Here is a 14,174-nt window from a genome sequence, read left to right as displayed (position 1 = left end):
ATGCATCAAAATGCAGGATTTTGGGTGCCGGACCCCTTTACTTGGCTTCGATTATTTTCAGGATTTTTAGGAAAGGGACACTTTCATCTCTGTTTATTGGTCTATCAAAATATTTCACATACTTGTATACCATACAGGAAAATATTCAACATCAGTTATACCCTGAGTTTGTGTAAAATAATTCAGTTAAAAACTAGCCAGCAATAATTACAGAAAAGCAACTAATATTTGAATAAGATCTGTTTGTTTCTAGATAGGAATTGATGTGTGTTACTCAATCCCTCAGTTTTTGTGTATTCACCTTTTATCACAATATTACATACTTCAAGTACATGGACATTTTCTTAGTCACTGTTGAGAAACTTTTCATCCTCAATATTTTGACCATATTCTGATTGCATTTAAGTTTCGTAACCTTCTCTTTGTCTACAAGCGGTTATCTGTGCCAATGATAATAGGAAAGGGTATTTACTAAAATATAAATTGTACTGTCAATAATAATTTTGTAGAATAATGTAAAAAAGTTGTATTTTTCCTTGATATCTTGTTCTTTTCCAAAACTGATTAGTTTTTCTGCTTATTGCTTCTTCATAGTTTTCTAGATGACAGAATCTTTAATTTTTTCAGGTGTCTTTTAACTTTAATAATACTTCCCTGTTTTAATATGTACATTTGGTAACAGCAGAAGAGATTGATTGTTTGCATCTTTAGAGTGTGATATGTTTCTTCAATATGATTGCTTTCTAAACTTTTCCAAGTTTAGCATAGACTTAGAAAATATTTTGACTTTTTTTATCTGTACCATTGCACTGTTAATCCTATGTTAACCATGTTACTTAATTATACTCTTCTTGAGTGAGCATTCCATTCTTTTGTGAGGAGTTTAATTTTCTTTTTGTATTTTATGTCTGAATATTGTCTTTCATTTTCCCAAATTTTTAATGTACTCTATTGTGTTTGTTTCATTTGGTACATTTTTAGGTTTTACTTTTCAGTATAACTCCCTGTTTTTATGGCAAAAATAATACAACTCAAGTACTACTTCACAATCACCGTGTATGATAAAATTTATGAAAGCAAGTAAAATTCAAGTGCTACTTTATAACACAGTATGATAAAATTTAGGGAATGTTTAATCTCTACTCAGGTGTATTAAAACACTAAATTAAGTGTGCAAGATTATAATACATTTTACACTTATCTATTCATTTACCATTCTGAGGAGACTTAGAGCTATGAAAAATGTAAAATAAAATTACATTAAACAAAAATTAACCTTAATTTCATAGAAACACTGAAAAATACTAGGTAGCTACAAAAACAAAGTTATAGGTGAGGCTTGAGACTTAAATTTTATTGTTGGGCTACCTTAGCCTGTCTCCCCATCAATAATTCAAGGCAATGTTGATCTTCAGTTAAAATTTTACCACTTTGTGAAAGTGGATGATATAATGTTAAAAAGAAAGCTATAAAAGTGAGAAGTTTAATGAAAAGGAAGACATTTAATTGCATTGTATTTCATGTTGTTGTTTGTGTGTGTGTGTGTGTAATTGATTGTCTACAAAATTTGTATATGTGATTTTGCCAGTTACAACAGCTGACAAGGTTGGGAATAACTGTCTTAATGCACTGGTAATTGACTAATGAAGTTAATAGTAACTACAGTAATGATAAAACTTATGATTAAAGGTACCACCAATAGGCTGAAGTAAACAGGATTTATCAGGAGTCCATCTTTTAGAATTATTATACTTAAAGTCAGTTCATACAAGTAATAACTAGATGTTTAGCTTTCACTTCAATATGCCTAACCTTCTAATATATTATCATAAACTTACCATATAATGGACCAGGTAATGGGAAAATACTTAATTTTTACATGTTGGTACACTATCAGGAGTTTCACATAAAAGAACTGTCTATAGACATCAAAAGCATGTTTGTGAGTATTAAATAATTCAAACTTATAAAGACAAACTCAAATCACAAGTTTTATAGGTAACTTTTCAGCTTCTATCAGGTCTGCTACTGTCAATGCTTTTAATGGAAAGTAAATGTGTATGAAGCTGGATAAGTCCATTTCCTGAAAGCTCAGTTTCATGAGATCATAGATGGAAATGGTAAATTTAATCTCTGCATAATAGTTAGGGAGGTAAACATTGCTAATAATAATGGATATGGGGCAATCCATTAGCTTTATAGCATAGGGCTTAGGTAATAATGTCAAATTTTTGTTTTCTCATTTAGTAAGTATAATTACAAAACCTTAATAATAATATGCTTATTGTTCCAACAAGTGTCCTCAAAGCCAAATCAGATACCCAACACTTTTAGTGGAATTTTATAATAAAGGTTTCCTATACCACCTTCCTTGCTAAGTGTTGCTGGGTATAGCTAGTGGTCATAGTGCAAATCTGTGAACCTGAGGGTTCATAGTTTGCATCCCATTACAGCAAAAACATGTGCAATTTGGGATGTGAGTGCATTGTAAAAGTGTTAGTCAAATCCAAGTATTTAATTAGAGTAGGGTATGAGTTAGTGGTGGATGCTGTTGACTAGCTGCCTTCCCTCAAGTCTACCAGTTGAAAATTTGGATGACTAGTACTGATAGCTGTTGTGTTACTTTATGTGAAAAATTCTAAAGCATACAATTATGTATGTAGATATACAGTGGTGGAAAAATGTATTGCATTACCCAGTTTTTCACACTTTTGAATCATCAGTTTTGAGGCCCTAACACATGAAGCCGGTCTGCTACAGTGTGTGATGCTACCATGGCCAAGGGTTACAAGTTAATTCCATGGAAGAAAACAGTCATTGATTATTTGATTAAAGAGGACTTTCAACAAGGACGATTGCTAAAAAATTAAATCTAAACAATCCACTGTGAGCTGCTGGGTGCAGAGATATAAGAGAGAACTGGTTGTGAGTCATTGCAGAAGAAAAGGAGTATGAATAAAGGTTTAACAGCAGCTAATAATCATGTTCTGAGATGCATAATCATTGACTGTCATCTACAGATCTCAAAATAGCATGGCAGGAAACTTCAGGGGTCACTGTGTACACTTTCTGTTCAGCTGGTCTCCCAGCAAGACAGCCAAGAAAGAAACCCCTCCTTACAAACAAGATTAGGCTTAATTGGGCCATAGAGCTTGCTGATTGGACTGAAGCAATGTGGAGCAAAGTGATCTCAGATTAATCAGAGTTCAACCTGCACAGGTCTAATGGGAAGTACTTTGTACAATATCAATATGGATAAGAGTTTCATCTAGCAATTTTAAGTGCATCTGTGAAGCATCCTCAGGATCAGGTGATATGGGGATACATCTCTGGCCAAGATGTTGGATGCCTACATTTTATGAAAGGCACTGTCAGTGTCGACAAGTACATTGAGATCCTTGATTCCTAGTTAAAAACCTACAATTTGGGATCACGTCGGTAAAGCTGACCAGTGCATATTCTGGGATAACTCATGCTCCATGCCATAGGGATAAAAGGTTGATCATATTCATGCACTCTATGCAGTAGATATGAAATAAAAGGAAATTTCACTCTCTCTCGTATTGAAAAGATACCTTGGGTGTTATTTCATTGCTTCAGGTAAAGAACTATCTTTGAAGGGAGTGGATCAAGACATTATGCTGACCAGACAACAATCCAGATATCAACCCTATCTGCTGTAAGACAATGGGTAACAAAGCACCAAGAGAAGAAACTGAGAAGCACCTTGGAACTGCAGGAAGCCTTAATCTGTTTGTGGCATCATGAAGTAACTCTTGCCTACATTCAGTTCCTTGTGTGATCTATGCTACAGTATTGTCAACCAGTTATCAAGGCCAGAAGGTGAACCACTAAATATTCAAGCAATAAACAGGCTCTGTAGTGTTAATTTTAAATCTAGTTTTTTTTACTTGGAGAATATTTTCATATTTGCTAAGTATTTGGTGATCATCTGCTGTAATACGATTGTCATGGTTGGTTTCTTAATAAATATGCATACGTGTATTTGGATGATTGAAATATGTATCAGCTTACGCCACACAATGTATATAACAATTTTACACTAGTTCTGACACCTCCACAATGCACAATCTCACAAACCATTACAGGAGCCAAGAAAAATGTAAAAAAAAAATATGGTAATTCAATAATTTTTCCACCATTGTATATCAAAGCTAAGTAGCAAGGTTACTTCATAATATATACGATATACCTTGTATGTTATAATAGACATGGAAAGTGGAATGCTGTCTTTAAAGTTGTTCTGATATCTGCATGCTTTAAACATTTTTTGCACTTATATATATGTATATGTCCATACTAACCCTACATTAAGGTACATTCAGTCCTGCACGTCCAAAAGTACCATGGTGGCTACAAATCTGGAAAAGTCAGGGAAAATTGTTTCACACCATCCCATCCCGAAATTTGTATCCACACATTAACCATACTGGGTAACTATGCCAATTATAGGTATATTTTAACATAGAAATCTTGGTTAATAACTTTATGCTATTTTATTTGGTAATGATTATCTAATTAATTATATTTGATGATCAGTTAGATAGAATGTATTTATATAAGTAAAATGCAATGTTTTTGTCTCTACTATTAAGTTACAATGCCCTGGTTTGAAGACACGTTTTCCCATTCTACCATAGTCTGAAGAAAGCATGTTTTGAAGTTTTTACCACCTTTATTAGTAGATTACAAGCTAAAGTGTTATTTAGGTAGAATTAAGAGGAAAACATTGAAATGTCTGTGTATCACATACAGGTCTGGAAATTCAGAATGTTATCTGGAGAGGTTGCAGTTCTAGACTGCATTGGCCTGGTACCATATGTACTGTGTGATATAAAAACATTTGTTACGTATTATAAATGATTTATTTAAAGTATATTATTATCTTATTGCATGTGCAATTGTATAATTACATAATTATATGATTTTGGTGTGGGTAGCCACTTTTGCATTGTTATTGTTTCCTTTTTGCTATTAGAAAATTAGGAAAGTGTCTTCAATGACCCTACACAGCTTGATGGAGGAATTGTTTGTTATTCTTTCTTTGTTATGATGGTATTATATTCCTTAATAAGAGCTATACCCCTTTCGGCATTGTAATTTACCACGTTCAAGTGTTGAATTGTCTGTAGTGCCTCCTTGTAGTCCTCTCTGAGCTTCTGTGATTCAGGGTCATAATTGAAACATCCAGATGAATTTCGAGGCACATGAAAAAGCCTGTTGTGTTCTTTGTGATAAAATCTTCAGTTTACATGTCTTCAGGCTTCCTGATGTTCAGCTAGATGCATTTAGGAGGTTCATTCATGGCTTCCTTCTCATTTAGTGTTTTTACCACTGATCCTGCACATCATGGCCAAGTCTGTGAACTGTGGCAGTAAGGATAAACATTGCCTTTCTGTTATTGTCACTGTTTGTTTCTGTCCATAGCTGCTGCTTAGTCAGGAGTGGTGATATTTCTTCTTGCCCTCTTTTTTTTAGGTTTAGAATATAATGATTCTCCAGTTGCTTATTTATCCTCATCACTATTATTGGTAATGTATCCACCAACCTCATCAAAACTGTTGTGGGTGACTCCCAACAACTGACAGTTTCGTTCAAGGTTTGCTGTTCATATTTACCTCACATCTTTTCTCAGTTCTTCATTCCTTTAAGGAAAGAACCTTATCTACCTGAATCATGCACCCATGATGTCCTCTTTCCCTTTGAGCAAGAAAAAAGTATTTGTCTTTTTGGGTCTTAATCGTGGTCAAGGTATCCATATGAGTGATATCAAAAAGTTATTTAGATTATTGACAAACTGCTTCATTAGCTCACAGTTTTACCTTTTCAATTTGTCTTTAATTTTGGCCATTTTTCAAAAAGCTTCTCCACTTTGATAATGGAATGATGTTCTTGACAAATTCCAGTTCCAACCTTTTTACAAAAATAGCTGCAACCTTTGAGCTTTCATGAGCTGTCTTCTATAATGTTTAGTGATGGTAAAAAAAAACACACACAGTAAGTATATATTTGAAAGTAGTTTACTTTTTGTTGCAGTATCCATTTGCAATGGTAAGCTAAGTGTCAACTGAAATGATAAAGAAAAATCTCCTTAAGTGCTTACACACATTCACAGAAATTCTATAAATTACTGTCATGTAATACATAATATTCCAGAAGTAAAAAGTGACGGCATGGATTATTTATATATGGAATGTTTTGAACATTTGAATAAGGTAGAATACTCTGGAATATTCCACAGTAATATGCTACAACATTTCAAAATCATTTAGAATATCGTGAAACATTCTAGAATATGCAGATATAATGTGAGCTACATGTAAACATTTTTGGACTTCGTTATTTCTATATTCAAAGACAGTTTATAACCGAACACAGTAAGATATTACTTTAAGTATAGGTGTATATAGAAATACAGTAAAAAACTTAACTTCAATCCAAAATAAGCATTTCAAATAAACATTAATTTGAAAGCTTTGTTTTATCACGCATATGAATGGTACTTGAACCTTTATAATAACTATTTTGTAGTTAAAATTATTTAAATGTTCATACCATATTCTGTGCTATAGCAGGTAGTGACTATAAATGCAATGCACAGATGGCCCCTATAATCTCTCGTTGCTATGGATGAGGATGCATCTCGGGATGTGTGACGTAGCTCTTAGTATAAAGCAAGCTCTTTGTGATATTTTGTGTATTTAGAGCTTCCACTGAGGGAGACTAGCTGCAGTAGTATAGACTAGGTGGGAACGGGAGGGGGGGACCTTTGACAACACCTTTTGGTGATATATGCACTTTGTAGTAACCTTCTAGATGAAGTGTTTACGGTCGTATAACGTGTAGGAAATGCATCAGCGAACTTAGCCGTCAAAGGGAGGAACTCGACATAGAAGCTGACTAGTATCTGCAATACGTGTGGTGTTGATGAAATTTGTAAGATAAAAAGTTAACTACGTAGAATTTTTAACATAACGTCGCTTTAGTTAGTCGTTCCCCATAGGTTGTAGAGCACGTTCGTTTTTGTGTTGTTGTCATACGCGATTTGGCCTTGGTGGTATACGTTATTGTGGTGTGTACGGTGGACGTTGCTATGGTTCGTACGTGGTTTTTCGAATGTGGCATTTGACTTTTTGTGTATAGGGATACACTTTACAGAATCTATCTCATTGGAGTTTTAAGATAACGCTAGACTAATTGTTATATATCTAATCTAGTTTTGCGTGTGAATTTCAGCGTTAGCTGTTGAATCGTGTATCACGCTACCTTGTAACGTCTTCGTATATTTGTGTAATAAGTACCACTTGCTTTTCTGTGTCTAGCTAGAATCTTGCATGATGAATATTTGTTTGAGAATGTTAAAGAACAACAAGTATAGAAAAAGAGAAATGTAGAAACACCCATTATAACCAACTCACTGATGCATACGTTACTTAAACATGGCCACTTTCCCAAGATCTAGAAGCTCCTGTAATGTTAGTAGTTCTCCCAAGCGTAACCTTGCTTTGACTAACCGGAAACAAGTCCCGTTTAGAAGGTACGAACGTGCAATATTCTTTTTTTTCAGCGTTTATTTGATCACTGTCAAATTAAACTCTTTATTTTTATATCTAATAAACATAATATTATAACAGCTTATGTTTTGTGTTTACTACATACCCTACTTGGATGTTATTTTCCTTGTTGGATTAAAATTTTATATTAATAGTAAGAATAAAGCGAATTGAATGTACTCTGAAGTATAGAATGCGTGTAAGAAGTAATTCAAATTTTCAATTCCGGGCGTGACTGTATTGTTCTAACATTTGATTTTACACCTAGATGTCATCTCTAGCTGTATATCACGCTACGTTATATTGTTGTCGACGTTCATTTGAGTCATTTACAGTGTACAATATTAATGCATCACTTCAGCGTTTGTTTCTGTTGTTTATATTGTTTTGATATGTAAACAATGTTAAATGTTTGAGAATGTTTAGGTAGAAACTGCTTTCTGCTTGAGAGTATTTGTGTGTTTGTATATATATATATATATATACTCGATGACCAACCGATGGTTGTTCTCAGGCCCTATATAACAGTTTGGAATACCTAAATACACACGAAACTAAAAAGCGAGCTTGTTCGTTTACATATATGCAGTTATTTTGTTGGAAGTTTAGTAATATATAAAGTCATATTTTTGTTCTAATTATACTGAACAAGTGTGTATCAAACATTGATAATTATTTCGGTGATGGATAATATGTATTTTGTGCATTAACTATAAGATTACGATACTGAGTCAGATACGTTTGCACACAAAATATTTTGCTGTATGAAATTCGCAATGAAAATAGAGGCTTACTGTAAATTTTACTACGGAACAAAACTGAAATTTATTGTTATTTGTGTGTATTTGGTAAAATATGCATTTCATTATTTTTCGCGTATTGACTTCATAGTTACGATTGAAACGCATACAGTTTTTAAAATTAAATACTGTGGCTTTTACATGGTAATTTTGATTTTTATCTCGTTTTTAACCGAACTACTGTTCCGTTATTGCTGTCGGTATACCGGAAGTTTCCCTACCCGCATGTAGTGTATATGTTTGTTTACAACGAAGATACGCGACCATCAGACTTGATGTGTTGTAAGTGCTCGATTGGCAGCTAGGTAGTAATGAACTTTAAACTGGGTGACGTCACACATTTTTATTGCAGAAAATAAGATATATGTTATTCTAAGTGACCTGTCTACTTGAACCAGTGATTTCTACGCAATATTTGAAGTTTGATTGTATCCAGAGAGAATTAACATGTTCCAATACATTAAGTACTGATAGTGTCGAATATTCGCTAAAGTCTAGTTTTTTGGCAAATGTTTAGAAATATAATACACATGAAGACATTGTATAAAGTAAAATCGTTACGATATGGGGGGGGCAGGTTCGAACACTGATCCCTATGTCACTATCCCGGGGGCCCTAATGATACAAGACAGGTTTGGTGACAAACGGTCCAGTTATAAGCGGACAAACTCACACAGGCTCTTGTTAAATATTGTTTCGATTAGATATTTTGGAATACGTTAACCCTTTTGGTCGGGTTACACGTATATCATCCGTTAAGAAATTTTTGTTGTTAAAAAACATTTTATGATCCGAATTTACTCGTAATTTTTTAACAATGTATTCACACAAACAACTCAGTATTCCTATCATAGTGATCTTCTGAGTAAACCAAGATTGCTTTCTCACTGTTAAATCACAGTTGCACCAAGACTTATAATTTTAAATAAAAACTATAGTCGAGTATCGTGATAAAGAATGCCATAGTTACTATAGTAGTTGTTTTATTAGAATATTGTGATAAAGAATGCCATAGTTACTATAGTAGTTGTTTTATTAGAATATCGTGATAAAGTATGCGATAGTTACTATAGTAGTTGTTTTATTAGAATATCGTGATAAAGAATGCCATAGTTACTCTTTATCACGATATTCTAATAAAACAACTACTATTATGCGATAGTTACTATAGTAGTTGTTTTATTAGAATATCGTGATAAAGAATGCCATAGTTACTATAATAGTTGTTTTATTAGAATATCGTGATAAAGTATGCCATAGTTACTATAGTAGTTGTTTTATTATATGAAACTAAAAATGAAGGAGCATAATTATATGGCACGCGTGTCAGTGGATCAATAAATCTTATTTTGTATGTAATATAGTACTAAAATAAATAGATGTATAGTTTTCAAACACGTGTCTATGGAGGGATTTGATATCAGTGTTTTACATATATGACTGCAATATGTTATAACTGTATTTGGTAGATTTTAAAGAAATGGTGTGATGATGTTTAATAGTAAGTAGTACATGTGTTGCAACCATAATGTAAGTTTGTTCATCTCTTGAAGTGGGTCCATATCACGGGATAGCTCTTAATTTAACTTAAAAAAAAATAAAAATCCCGTTTGTTATAAAGCTAAACTTGGGAAGTAATCTTACACCAAGGATCAACGTTAGCAGGTAATGAATGATAAGTGCAAGAGACTAAGACGTGTTCTTTTCCTGAATGAATTGTTAACATAATGCCTCGTCAGAAGCTATTACAGGACGTGGAACTACTTCAAGAAAACGGTAATATGCCTGCTTTATTGGTGGGGAAATCCGTCTTCAAGCACGCAGTGTTCACTTTCTGACATTTTAATGTCTATGAAACCTGAGCATGATGTTTTCCCAGTGTGTATTTGAACAAATATATATATATAGCTAAAAGTTCGAATAATATTTGTAAAAAAAGTTGAAATGATATTAGTACTTAACAAATTTCAAAATACAAACTACAACTTAAACGTTGGAGAAATTATGTTTTTAATAATTGCCAGTTCAGTATTGTATGCCCGTGATAGGTAATAAATTTTATACGTTTCGTATACATAATGGCTTCACGATGGCTCAGCGGTAACCTAAGGGCTTATAACGATCAAAATCGGGTTTTGGTAGCTCATTGTGTAGTTTTGTGCTTAAAAACAAATAAAACACTATAGAGAACCATATAAGTTTATTAACATCTTAGTAATCAAAAATAATAGTTTGTACTGTATCCAACAAAGTACTTGGAACATGTATTTTTCTGTATACTCGCGAGGAAATTACAAAATATTATGTATATAAAGTAGAGAAAGCTACATTTGCTGTTATGTTAAACTTATATTAAAGTTTTTCTTCATTATCCATTCAAGCCGTTTCCAACCATTATCCAAGTATTTGTTCTTAATTTTTTCTTCATCTATTGAGAGATAACTGAACTTCCAAGTATTTTTTCTCCATCTATTGAGAGATAACTGAACTTCCAAGTATTTTTTCTTAATTTTTTCTTCATCCATTGAGAGATAACTGAACATCCAAGTATTTTTTTCATAATTTTTCTCCATCTATTGAGAGATAACTGAACATCCAAGTATTTTTTCTTAATTTTTTTCTCCATCTGTTACTATGTCCTTAGACTTACGTAGCAACAGTGTTTTGTGTACTATGTACAGTGGTATTGTGCTTAATTTTATAGTGTCGGAACTATGACAAAATTTCTCTCACTCGTGATAGCACCATGAGATTTTATTTAATTTTGTTCAAAATCTCATTTCCACTTCTGCAGTTAAAGTGGCATAGCGTTACTCCGATCATTCCGACAGTATAACATTGCTGACATTTATATCTACCTATCCCCCCCCCCCCCAGACTTCTAGTTATCTTTTTGTTTGTGTTCATGATATACTACTGGGGGAGGGGTATTTTTTCCCTTTTTACGAACAACTCTTTCATTCCATACTGTTGTAGCGAGTGGTTGATATTTGCACTTTTATCACCTACCAATTTGTTTCATGTTGTTGTTTTTTAATTATCTCTCCTTAACAGTATATTATACGTTAAAGCTGAATGAATTAATATAATTGAATATTATAGTTTTTGCTGCATTCGACTGCGTATGTTATCAGCTCTAATTCCAGTTAAATCCAATTTTAAACTTTTTTTTTTTTGTCAAAGCGAAATCTATTCGTTTTTCTGAGGCTAATTCACGTGCCTTGTAATTCATTTTGGGCATAAAGCAAATATATTCTCGTAGAAGCATAAAATATTTGAAAGCGTACAATGCTATAGATTATTTTGGTCAATTTATTTCGCTTTGTTTAGAGCTGTATTTTCGATAGTACGAGAACTAATAGAACCATTTCTACACCTTTATTGAATATAATGTTTGTTTGTCGAAATTGTGTTTAAGTTATAAAGCAGGATTGTGGAGTTTAAATATTGACTAATTTATTAAGGACGAACAAAGAATCACGTGTATCAACTGATTTCAAGCCAGAATCTTAAAATGTAATATATCCACCTTAGGTATTTTAATATTATACGATTTGTACTTATAAATAAAAGTTTAGAGACTGACTTTTTGTTGTCGTAAAGCTCAAACTAGTCAGAGGCAATGTTCCCTCTAATCATTCTTTGTTGTATTGGGCGGACTATAAACTCTTGGGTACTACTTTTATGTCCAAAGCATTTTTTTGAGCGGGTTTTGGCGTCTGCAACCCTGATTTACGTTTGGACAACTAAGTTTTGAGGGGGCCTGTTCTTATCGATGTGTGATACCTGCCAGATTTCTGCGCGGGTGGCGCATGTGCCTAACATTGAGGGAACACTGGCTAGGGGTAAACGTTCTTTAAAAAACAATGAATAAATTTTTCCCCGTACCCTCAGTAAAGGCTTATCACATTTTCCCCTAATTTTTCACCGTGTCTGACCGATTTACAACAGCGCTATCGCGCGCAGCTTCAGCCACAAACCCAGTTGTCAATATCAGTGTGTGAGAGGCTGAAATAAACAACCCCGTGTACTGGAAGCTAAATTCTCATCCGACTCACGATTATAACGAAATTTATTTCCTAACTTTGGAAGGTTGTTGCTTCCTAACATTTCGTATTTTTGTTGTCGTTTTAATCTCGGTTTCAAGTTTAATCTGTAAGAAAGAACAAACAAACAACTACGCACGTGCCTATCGTGCATAAAGGAGACGGCGACCTTGATCAATATACAGTTTCTTTCCCTCCCAATTTTTGCCCTTTCCTCTGTTTTCCCTTTTCAGTGACTCAAAATTCTACTCGAAAATCTCAAAATTATTTATGCACCTTTTAGACACTTTATACCGAATAATATTTACCCCTGACGTAAACACGGAAAAAGAAGAAAACATCACCTAATTTTTTAGTATTTTGTATTCTATCAGATGCCACTTCTATTGTTTTATACATGAAATTCCAAAAATGTTGTAAGATGAAGCAGTAAGGTTATCATCAATAAAGGTGACATGAAGTTGCTTTGTAACTTTTCTTATCTATCAATATTTGACATTGGATTGTGTGACAATGAATTTGGTATTTTTTTCAGACCCAATCTTCTCGCGTATAGTTCTGAATGATAACTCACTTCTTCCTCTCTCTTTTTTTTAATGTTTATTTAAGATGCATACTTCTGAACGGCCCCCCAGTGGTACAGCGGTATGTCTGCGCACTTACAACGCTAAAAACCGGGTTTCGATACCAGTGGTGGGCAGAGCACAGATAACCCATTGTGTAGCTTTGTGCTTGACTTCAAATAAACAAAACTTCTGAACAGATATAAAATACGAAACAGCCATCAATGGGGTATAAAAGAAAACGTGTAAAGGCTTTGGCTTTTCATTAGTTAGTTGGGGAACAAACAATTCGGTCAATAATAAGCGTCAGAAGTGATGATAGTATTGTAATTTACATCTGAATATAGTTGGACTCTGCGAACCTCATCGGCAAGTTCTTTAACTGTTCACCGTTTGTCTGTACAATTATTACGAATCATAATATGGGTTTCAGCGCCCAAGTTGATCTATAAGCTGATTTTTGTGTACGTAATCCGTGTGTTTATATAAATAAGTTTGAGTAATTACCTTCTCTCAACCAATTATAGAGAGTAAAACCTATTAAAAATGTGGGTTTTTTGGACTTTTGCATTCGCATCTACTAGTAAATCTAATTTTCAGCCGGTGTTGTATTTGCATCGAGAGATAAGAAATGATAGATGGTGTATTATAGCTCAGTGTACAGTCTAATGATAGATGATATATTAGAGCTTAGTGTACCGTCTAATGATAGATGGTGTATTATAGCTCAGTGTACCGTCTAATGATAGATGGTATATTAGAGCTTAATGTACCGTCTAATGATAGATGGTATATTAGAGCTCAGTGTACCGTCTAATGATAGATGGTGTATTAGAGCTCAGTGTACCGTCTAATGATAGATGGTGTATTAGAGCTCAGTGTACCGTCTAATGATAGATGGTGTATTAGAGCTCAGTGTACCTTCTATTTTGGAAGATACTTCAAAGCTAAGACGTATCTTATAATTACAACATTGTAGTTTGTTTTGATCGTACTTTTGAAACCCTTATTAGTGTTATTTTTAAATTGTTCCTTCTGTCTTTAAAATACCTTTCATAAAAGGTGTTAATTAAAGAGCTGCTGTTAACTCTTCTTTAAAACTTATGAAATTACTTTGGTTTTTAGCTGCAGCTCATAGAACGGCTCTGAGTTGATTTTTTTTTTTTCATGTACAAACTTTTAGCTCATAGC

At 33.5% G+C, this 14,174-nt stretch overlaps 1 protein-coding gene across 8 annotated transcripts in view; it reads left to right on the top strand.

The window, feature by feature from the left end:
* LOC106472268 (golgin subfamily B member 1-like) overlaps positions 1-14,174 on the top strand; it is a 121,912-nt gene that overhangs the window by 16,532 nt on the left and 91,206 nt on the right. For 2 of the 8 annotated variants that reach the window (XM_022401594.1, XM_022401582.1), the window contains exon 1: positions 6,755-7,558. The exons of 2 other annotated variants lie outside the window; for them this stretch is intronic. In XM_022401594.1, the coding sequence (XP_022257302.1) occupies positions 7,461-7,558 (98 nt within the window). In that variant the 5' untranslated portion in view covers positions 6,755-7,460. Of the gene's footprint in view, positions 1-6,753; positions 7,559-14,174 lie in introns of those variants that run through there. 4 more of the 8 variants (XM_022401610.1, XM_022401607.1, XM_013932922.2 and 1 more) reach the window with 4 other exon arrangements.

Source organism: Limulus polyphemus, unplaced genomic scaffold (assembly GCF_000517525.1).
Source record: "Limulus polyphemus unplaced genomic scaffold, Limulus_polyphemus-2.1.2 Scaffold118, whole genome shotgun sequence".
Taxonomy (NCBI): Eukaryota; Metazoa; Arthropoda; class Merostomata; order Xiphosura; family Limulidae; genus Limulus; species Limulus polyphemus.
The sequence above is the reverse complement of the archived record's forward strand: the minus strand, read 5'-3'. Positions and strand labels throughout refer to the sequence as shown.